This window comes from Mus pahari, chromosome X (genome assembly GCF_900095145.1).
Source record: "Mus pahari chromosome X, PAHARI_EIJ_v1.1, whole genome shotgun sequence".
Classification (NCBI taxonomy): domain Eukaryota; kingdom Metazoa; phylum Chordata; class Mammalia; order Rodentia; family Muridae; genus Mus; species Mus pahari.
Window position 1 is genome coordinate 82839097 of NC_034613.1, and position 11052 is coordinate 82850148.

The following is an 11052-nucleotide window of genomic DNA, read 5'->3' on the forward strand; positions in this document are numbered from 1 at the left end:
CTGTCTCTCTCTCTGTCTCTGTCTCTCTCTCTGTGTGTGTGTGTGTGTGTGTGTGTGTGTGTGTGTGTCTTTCTCTGAAAGCTTTATTTCTTATGCACTTCTGGAGGATAATTTTGCTGAACACATAAGTATATGTGTACATTTTTTTTTATCAAAACATAGTGTCAAAAAGACGCCTGCTCTGTTTGCAGTACAGAGGCACTGGTTCAGTAGAATAGGGAAAAGTGGTGTGAATGGGTTCATGGTCTGCTACTATGCTGCTCTTCATTTTATGTTGTTTTTATTCATATCTAAAGCAGGTAGTATATTAGTCCACACACTAATATGTGTCCCTTTAGTTCCTAAAGTAGTTGTGGATAGAAATGAATAGTTTTTATTTGGCTAATAGTGGACTGTTATTGAGAGTCTAAGAATCAAACTTGGTGCCCTAACTAGCAGTCTTGCATATGAAAACAATAACTCAACTCTATAACACTGGAGATCCACTTGAAAAAAATCAGAATCCTTCTGAAATAATAAGATGGTTTTGTATTAATTAGTTAACCACAATGAAATTTAAAAATAAATAAATACAATCAACAAGTAAACTCCAGATGTGCAAGACACAATGGAAAACCATAATTCGAAAAACCAAAGCAATATTACTCCTTCAAAAATTGCTAATCCCAGTAAAATTAATCTCCAGTAAAACTAGTTACATGAAATTTTAGTTAGGAGATCCAAAAAGATAATTATAACATGTTCAAAGAAGTCAAAGAAGACAGAAAAACTGAAGGATTTCTAGGAGAACCCAAATAGCTCATGAAAATAATAAAGTAAAAATAACTTATAAAAGAAGAATCCAAATATAATAACATTGAAGAAAAAGCTAAATTTAAATATTGGAAAAGAAAAAATGTAAATTAAATGAAAATGCCTGTAGAATGACTCAACACTAGAATGGATCAAGGACAGGATACAATATCAGCACTTGACATTAAGATGGAGAAACCAGAATATTCCAAAAGGCCCTCAGATGAATTTATCCAAAGGTATGGCTGATAGGTTCAAGATAAACAACATTCTATGATAATACCAAATTGGTATAGAAGAGAAAGAAATTTCCATTCAAAAGGTATAGAAAATGTTTTCAGCAATGCAATGCAGAAAATTTCCCAGCTATGAAAAGAGATGCCAACCTAGATATATGAAGCACTTTGACATGACAGAAAATAAAGATGAAAGAGCTTCCTTTCAACTAAACCACTAACTACAAAAACTCCCCAAAAAATTATACTGAGAACAGTACAAGAGCCATCACACACAAACACAGGCTTCTGGAAGTAACATTAACAATGAAAAAAATACTAAAGACCGGGAAATGATATCTTTCAAGTTTTGAAAGACAGCTACCATCCTAAATTTCTATACCTAGCAAAATTATTTGTAAGAATTTAAGGAAAAATAAAGTCTTTTCATGATAAACAACAACGACGACGACAACAACATAAAACAGGCTAAACACATTCATGACCACTAAGCCAGCTCTATGGGAGATCCTTGAAGGCGTCCTTTGGTATGAAAGAGACCATAGGAAAAATAAACTATGCTTCTATAATAATTTGGCAGAGAAAGAAGAAAAACCCCAAACCACAAAACAATAAACCATCAGGAATTAACATACATCTTTCAATAATAAGCTGATTATGACAGGTATTAATTCCCTAGGGAAAAGACAAAGACTAGAAGATTAGGTTAAAAACAGTATGTATTGATTTGTTCCCTCCAAAGAAATAACAGTTCTCATGGTGAAAGGATGGAAAATGTTGTTTTGTTTTTCTCTAAACAACTGAAACAACAACAACACCAAACCCTCTACCATTGGTATATTATAATTAAAATAACAGATACACAGAACAAAAAGGGGATAGAGAAAGCAGCAAGAGGAAAGCTGCTTTTAAAGTAAAACCTATCAGAATAACAGCTGATTTCTCAATGGGAACTTTGAAAGCCAGAAAATGATGAAACAATGTACTCCAAGTTCTAAATAAATACAGATACTAACCCAGAATACTGTACCTGGAAAAGCAATCTGCTAGAGTTGAAGGAGAAAGAAAAACTTACTATATAAAATACCTAACAGAATTCACATCCATTAAACCAGACCTACAGGGTATATTGAAAATAGTACCTTGAGCTGAGGAGAGGATTGAGCATAGCTAAAGGACCACAGGGGAAAAAATGAAGATATAATTACTGACACATAAAATACAACTAAGAGCACAACAAAATGAATACCACCAGCGTATACCTTTCAGTAGTAACTTCAAATATAAATGGCCCCAACTCTCCAACCAAAAGCATGCGCTCAACGGAATGGATTAAGAAATGAAAATCATTTTAATATTTAAAAAAGGGAAACACCGTAAAATGAATAGATTGGAAAAAGTGCTGCAAACAAATGGGGCCAGGAAACAAACAGGCCATGCTATCTTAATGTCTGATTAAAAAAAAAAAAACGGACATCAAAGTAAAATTGATCAGAAGAGATAAAAGGACACATCATTCAAGTCAAAGGAAGAATAAGCCAAATGAAATAAAATTCCAAACACACATACAACAAATTCTGGTGCACCCATTTTCATAATAGTTTAAGATTGATATTAATGACACAGATTAGTAACAACCCAATAACTGTAGGTGATTTAAATACCCCTCTTCCAATAGACAGGTCATCTGGACCAAGACAAAAAAAAAAAAAGAAGAAGAAGAAGAAAGAAAGAAAAAGAAAATGAAAAGAAAAGAAAAGAAACCAAAAACCAAACAAAAAAAACACTCAGAAATAAATGACATCTTATGTCAAATGGACTCAACAGATAACTACAGAATATTCCACCCAACACCAAAGAATACACATTCTACTCAGTAGTACATAGTAGTACAAAGACCAACCACATCTTGTGACACAAAAATAAATCTTTACAAACTGAAATGAGAGAAATAACTCCTTGTATCCTACTGAACAACAATATAACAAAAAACCGTCTAGTAAAAACACAAACTCATGGAGATTAAACAACTCATTACTGAATATCGACTGGGTCAAAGAAATCAAGATAGAAATTAAGACCTTCATGGAAATAAATGAACGTGAAAACACAGTACAACAAAACAATTCCTATGAGGGAAATATATGGCTCTAAGTGACTACATTAAAAAAAAAAAAACAGAAAAACTGGGAAACATTAAGAAGCTCTTGGTGAGTCTGAGGTTAAGCTTCACAGGGAGGAGGCTGCCCTTGATATTGATTGGCCTTTGTGGGGCTCTGAGGAGCACAAGGCAGCTCTTACTTTACTGTTCCACTGCCAGCACTGTTCATTTGCTGTCTCAGTTTAAATTCTCAAGAGGAACAGCCTGTCAGCTGTGCTTGGGTATGGGTGGGAGCTTGGGCTAAAGGCATGGCTGCTGGAAGCCCACCCTTGTGTATGTCAGTGAATACCACAGGAATAGAAAAAGCCTGGAGCTGGGATCCTAAATATGTACTAAGGTCTCATAGACATCAGGTGAGAGTCATCCTCGAGCATCTGTGTGCCTCACTGTCTCACTTAAGAAATGAGTCTCTCCCTACTTGCTGGTTAGTTTACAATACAACTCCAAGGTTATTGTTTAGCAGTCTTAATAAGACTGCAATCTAGTTCAAGGATGACATTTAGAGATAAAACAAACTTTATTGATTTTCACGAATACAAAATTTATCATATCATAAAAAAACAGAAAAAGCAAAAATAATAGATTTAATGCTGCAACTAAAAAAAAAATTCGAAAAGGAAGGACAAACCAACTCTGAACACAGCTGATGGCAAGAAATAATAAAATTCACAGGAGAATATAATGATATAGGCATGAAGAAAACAATACCAAGAATCAATGAATCCAAGAGCTGATTGTTTGAGAAGATAAGCAAGATTGATAGACTCTTGGTCCAGCTAACCAAAAAGCAAAAACAAAACAAAACAAAACACCCAGAAACACACCAACCTGGCTCAGACCTGTGAACTCTCTTTGTATGTCTCATCTTGCCTTTCTCCACTTCCCTCAACTATCTGCCGTCTGTAAACCCATGAGCCTATTTCTAGACCTGTGCCCATGAGTTCTTCATTCATGAGGCCCCTTGTGTGACTTAACTCAGATGCATAGTATCTTCTGGTACCATGAAAACTAGATGGAAGGAAGGAGGCTTTCAAATGAGGGATAACAAACAGCTGCCTAATTGGGCTTAAGGTCTGATCATCAGGAGGGAAATCAAGCTAGGTAATAAAAAAACTAGCTGACTTCGTGGGGCTAGTGAGGTCATTGACTTTAGAAAAGAATCTACTACCTGCACTTTGCTATACCAGCATAATTTCTTACTACATTCTAAATCACATCCTTATACCCACAGCTATCACCTCTCATCTGAGATGTTTTTCTTTACAGAAAATGGAAAGCATCTTAGAAAATGGGCACAATGCAGATATCAATGGAGTATGGAAAACATAGCTCTATATGATACATTTACACCACATCTTCTGCATCTATAATCCAGAAAATATCATGGGTGAGGCTGTAGAATGGTTTTAAGTGGCAGAATATGAGGAAGTCCGTTGTGAAATAGTCTCTCCAAAATGCAGCTGCACGAAAAAGACAAGAAAAATGACAACATCGATAAGAGTGCCAATGTAGACGGAGGAAAACGTCATGGTGTCCCACCCCTAGACAAAGAACTATAGTCATCCAGTGACGAGAGAGAGAGAGAGAGAGAGAGAGAGAGAGAGAGAGAGAGAGAGAGAGAGAGAGAGAGAAGAGAATATTACCCTTTTTCAGGGATAAGCCACCTAATTGGTCATGTCATATGAAGTTGCCATGGAAACAATATACACAAATGACAAAAATGGATTCAGAATGTTGTGTTTATATATTTGAACATACATATGCATATGTAACAATAATAATTAAAAGATCATCAATTTGAGAGTGGGTAGAGTGTTATGGAAGAAGAGGTTGGAGAGAAGGGACCTGGAAGGGACTAGAGGAGTAAAGGGATGGGTGTAAGGAATGTAATACTCTTTTAATTAAAAATACATAAGATAAAAATTTTAAATCCAAAATGAAAAAAAATCACTGTCATTTATCCAAAATCAACAGATCACAGAGATATCTGTGCATCAATGCTATTTTAGGCTCCAGTTGTAATAGCTAAGTTATAGGACCAAACTTGATGTGCAGCAACAGAATATGAATACAGAAACTGTTGTAATATACATGATGGAAGTTCTTTTCAACTATAAAGAATTATGACATTTTGCAATTTGTAGAAAAATGGATGTAATTAAATACAATAATATTTAAAGATTGAAACTAACTCAATGTGGTCACACACATTTTAATCCCAGCTTTTTGGAGGTAGAGGCAGGTGGATCTCTGTGAGTTCAAGGCCAGGCTGGTCTATATAGTGAGTTCCAGGTCAGCCAGGCCTACATAGTAAGACTGTGTCTCAGAAAAATAAATAAACAAATCATGAATGAATAAAACTAATCTTAGGAAGAAAAATATTCTGTGTGTTCTCTCATCTGTGGTTTTCAGATTTCAAATAGTCACAACATATACATACACATACACAATACATATACATATATAAACATATACACACACATATATATATTAAAATTAGAAGTGAAAACTTCCAGGAAAACAGTAATAGAATGTAGAAGGAGGGGGTAAGAGGATAGGGAGATGACACAGGAGAATATGCTCAATATATAATGAGTTCTTGTAAGAAAGTATTTATATATTTAATAAAATTTGAATTGATAAAAATGTAATTATTTATTTAAAATTTACAATACTGTGCACATTACCACACATTAAAATGAGAATACTTATGTAATCAAATATCATATATTCCTAAGAATATTGAACTGTGATCATAAGAGAATAGAGATAGAAAAATTATTTTTTAGTTTTTTTTTATGAAAATAGCCTTATCTCATAGTTCTCATAAAAAAAGGTCTTAGGACTCAGAGATTTTTCAAAACACATATTGAGAACCATGATTCTTAGTGGAAGTCTAAATGTTCTTTCTGTATTTGTTTTTGGTCCTGAACTTCCAGTATACTGGTAAGTTTCGCGTGAATTTCCAACACACACAGACATCTTACAAGTGAAAAACTATATTGCTTCTTTATATCAAGTTTTGACTTGTCATCAGATCTGGGTTATGCAGATAGGGTCTGTAGTTATTTTTTTCAAAATTCAATATTCAAGATATTATTTCAAAATCTATCCTAGCCTCCTCTGCTTATTTTCTAAGATGTTATAGAACTATCTACATGATTAAAAGGACACAAGAAAATAAAATAGAACACAAAAAAAGATATCAAGGTTTTAGATGAACTAATATTTAAAGGTCATGTTCAGAGAAATCTGAAAAAATACCTAGCAAACCAGTTCCTATTTCCAGCGGTTTCATGCTAAGAATTAAGAGAAATCATAAAAGTTTTAGATTACTGAGTGTCACCCTAAATCCTGCAGAAAAATATATGACAATGGTCTTCTTCCTACCTTTCGTTTAATGTTTGCAAGAAGACAGGCTTCTCCCCTTTTGAAAAGTGGATGTTGAAATTCAATAGTTATTTTATTCTCCTGGCTTGTCTTTTCAGTCTGCAGTGCAAACACCTTTCGGAAACCATCTAGTATAACGAAAAAAAAACAAAGAACAAAAATGAACAATAAGAAGGAATGCCATAGAATAGATTCTAATAGGACATTTGGAAGGATCAGAACAAGTAAGTGATATTCAAAACGTTTGATGTCATAAAAAACTGGTATACTGTAATAGCTTAATTTCAAACTTGGGTACTACAACCTCTTCTTGCTGTTGTTTATGTCTGTGGCATGTGTGTGTATGCAGGTATATGAGCTGACATGGACTTCTGTGTGGGAGCATTTAGAGGTCTGAGCTTGATGGCGTGATGTCTTCGGTCTAAACTGGCTGGCCATGTGAGCTTCTTGGGTACACCTAGATCTAAACAGACTATTCTCAATAGAATAGCCTCAAATGGCTGGGAAATGCTTAAAGAAAAGTTCAACATCCTTAGCTAGCAAGGAAATGCAAATCTAAACTATCTTGTGATTCCATCTTACACCTGCCAGAATGGCTAAGATCAATAGCACAAGCGACAGCTCATGCTAGCGAGAATATGGAGCAAGGGAAACACTCCTCCATTGTTGGTAGGCATACAAACGTTTACAGCTACTATGGAAATAAGTATGGTGGTTCCTCAGAAAGATGGAAATCAATCTACTTCAGGTTCCAGCTATACAATTCTTAGGCGTAAACCTAAAGGATGCTTGATCTTACCACAAGAAAACTTGCTCAACCATGTTTATTCCCCACCCACTTCCCTTTTCCTTCTTGCTCTGGCCCCACTCCGGTTTTCAACAATGTTTATTGCTGCTTTATTCATAATAGCCAGAAACTGGAAACATTCCAGGTGTCACTCAATAGAACAGTAGATTTAAAAAAAAAAAAGTGGCACATTTACATAATGGAGTATTGTTCAGCTGTTAAAAAAATGACATCATGAAAATTTCAAGGAAATGGATGAAATTGGAATAAATAATCCAGAGTGAGGTAACCCAGACCTAGAAAGACAAATATGGTATGTAGTTACTTATGTATGGATATTAGGTGTTAAATAAATGATAACCAAGCTATAATCAGTAGACCCAGAGAGATTAGATATCAGAAAAAGACTAGGGATAACATGTGGAGCTCCATAGGAGGGGGGATGAAATAGATTTTATGGGGTGACTGGTAATGGGAGAAGTGGAATATGAGGATTAAGTAGAGAGGATGAGGGACAATCTGTTTGGGGGAGATGGAGTTACCTTTCATACTCATAAATTAGAAGCCATACTGTGAAAATGGTCATCTTACCAAATGCAATTTATAGAATGCAACCCCTATCAAAATTTGAATATAATTCTTCATGGAAGTAGAAAAAGATCTTAAAATTGAGTACATAGAATACTTTCGATACACAAAAAAAACACTAAGAAAAAGAGTAATAAAGAGGGTACTGCCATACCTAATTATATAATTTTAAGTAATATTACAGAGAAGCAGCAACAAAACCAGCACAGTACTGGGACATACACACACAAATAAATCAATGGAAAATAATAGAAGATCCAGATAGAAACTCACACACATACAGACACATGATTAGACAACACTGCTAACAAAACCATTCATGGAAGAAAGCAAACTTATTTAATAAATGGTGCTGGGAATATTGGATAACTACATATAAGTAGAAGAATATAGCATATTACCTCTCACCTTGAACAAAAAATATCAACTCCAAATAGATCAAAGACTTCAATGTAAAACCTGAAAATCTGAAACTGCTAGAGGAAAAAATAAAAGAAAACACTACAAATAATAAACACAGGTAAAGACTTTCTGAATATGATTGCAGAGACTCACAACATGAGGGTGGTAATCAACAAATGAGACATAGTGAAATTATGAAGCTTCTGTACAGCAAAAGAAACAGTTCTTTAAGTAAAGCTACATCCCTTAGCACGAGAGAAAAATTTTTACCAATAGTATATTTAAGAGTATTAATATGTAGAATCTACAAATGATTTAAAAATCAAAACAACAAGAAAACAATCAAAGAAGCAACCAAGGAACTGAACAGACAGTTCTGAAAGAAGTTCAAATGCCCAATGAAAATTTTAAATGTTCAACGTCCTTAGTTGCCAGGGCAATGAGAATCAAAGCTGTTAAAACTCCCTTTAACCATATTCTGAATAGTTATCATCAAGAAAACATATTATAACAAATGCTGGATGTGGATGTAAGGAAAGGAAAACCTTATTCACTGTTAGTAGGAATGTAATGTAAACTGGCATAGTCAGTATAGAAATCAGGGTGGATTTTTTTTTTCAGGAAAACTAGAAGTATAACTACACATGATACAGCTAGATGACTCTAGGGAATTTATGCAAAGACTCTATCTTATCAGAAACATTCCTAGGTATCCATGTTCATAATTGCTCTATAGGAAGGAAAAGGAATCAGCTTAAATGCGTACCAACTGATTGATGGATAAGGAAAATGTAGTATATAAATAAAATGAAGTTTTATTAATCCAAAACAGAAATGAAATTATAAAATCTGCAGGAAAATGGACAGAACTGAAAAATATTATATGAAAGCTGATAACTCAATCTGAGAAGACAAGCATAATACATTTTTGGTCATGTAGACCCTAGGTCCTACTTTTTTGTAATTATAGGGAAGTGAGCATCTATAGAGAAAAAGGAAATGGAAAGATTCATGAGAGGAGAAATAAGATCTTAAGAAAAGGGGTGAAGAAGATAATAGACTACATCTTCAGCTAAGAGCATGGCCCCAGTGCCTGTGAAGTAATGAGGTTAAACATAGCTTAATGTACTTATTTGTGCTTAATTAATAGCAGAAAATTGCCCAAACGTGCTCCAAAAAGAAACATTTATTACAGGAATTATTTTCTAAAGGATTATTCTTCTATCAATTTGTGGGAAGTTTAACTTTTCTTTCCAATCTCTATATGCTTTATTAAAGCAGATAACACAAAACTAATCACTTGAGGATTCTTACTTTTTACTTAAAAAAAAACATACTTTTTACAAGACAAATACAATTCCTTTCCATTTAGAACATACTTACAAACTAGTTAACAAAGTTTCTGGCCACCTAAATCTATAGCTTTAAGGATTCTTATCAATTATCCATTTTGTTTTTTGTTTTGTTTTGTTTTTTTCGATTATCCATTTTGAAAGGACTGGAATTGTCACAGGAAACCCCAAGACCAAGTTCTCAGAACAAAGATTTATTTGTCACAGAGGATCAAAAGGCGGGGAATAAGAGACAAAACCAGGAAACAGAGGACAGGGGAGAATGAAAAGTAAACAAGGAAGATGGGGGTGGCTGCAATTTTCCCTGGAGAGATAAAGGACTGCCTCTGGATGGTGTGAAGACAGATATGGACCATAGTAAAATGGTAATTTGCAAAGAGAAAAAGGGAAACTCCTGGCTAGGATGAATTCGTTTATTTTGATTTGTCAGGTTAATTAGGGTAGTCAAAAGACAGATCTTGATTGCTTCAGGATTTTCATAGCTGGGCCTTGGTGGTCAGTCTCAGGAGGAGGAAGTGGCCAAGTAAGGGAATAGACTTTGGTGGCTATCTTTAGAAATGCAATCTAAAAATTTAGCAAAGCAGAAGGAATGGGGGCAAGGGTGAGACCTGCCAGAGCCATATTTGCCATGCTTGGCCTTCTGGAGCCCTTCACATTTCTACAAACATTTAATGAACATCATTTAATCAAACATAACTAGTGTGCCAAGTTCTAGGGAGGATTTATAAGTCTATCAGATAAAATTCTTGTTTGTAAGAAGATAACAAAGCAAGAAATACAAATATATTCATGTACTTGAGAACATATAAGAGGCAAAAATTTATTATGTATAGATGGCAATATTTCAAGTGTATTTATGATAAATCCCACAACATGTAGATAGCCAGTGTTATCTATCTTGAAAATTAATTAGCAATAATAAAACACTCATGAATGAATGAAGGCACAAAGAATTCAAATATGAACCTTCATGAGTGACTGCATGTATCAGACTCTACATATGTGAACATGCAACTATCTGAATAGAGAGAATTTGATTGTCCAGAGAAGGGACCACATAGAGAGAGATTCCGCATCTGCATCTGTACAAGAAAGAACGTAAGAAGACCCCTGAATCGAACCAAGACTAGTGATTACAAATACATAGATGTTGCACTTGTAGTCAAGTGAGTGACCACATAGAAACATATGTTGTGCCACCAGCTATCTTTCCCTTTCTTTCTCCCTCCCTCTCTTTGTTCCCTCCTTTCTCCCTCCCTCACCTCTCCCTCCCCCTCTCTCTGTCTCTTGGTCTCTCTGACCCTCACTGCCTCCCTCCCTCCCTCCTCTTTCTTTCTTTCTTTC

General features: G+C 34.7%; 1 protein-coding gene across 1 annotated transcript in view; it reads right to left on the bottom strand.

Moving 5' to 3' along the window:
* The window catches only part of LOC110313352 (heat shock factor protein 3), a 49552-nt gene that overhangs the window by 23444 nt on the left and 15056 nt on the right, over positions 1 to 11052 (bottom strand). Inside the window, exon 3 of the mRNA XM_021187438.1 lies at positions 6580 to 6707. Coding sequence (XP_021043097.1) covers positions 6580 to 6707 — 128 coding nt within the window. The remainder of the gene's footprint in view (positions 1 to 6579; positions 6708 to 11052) is intronic.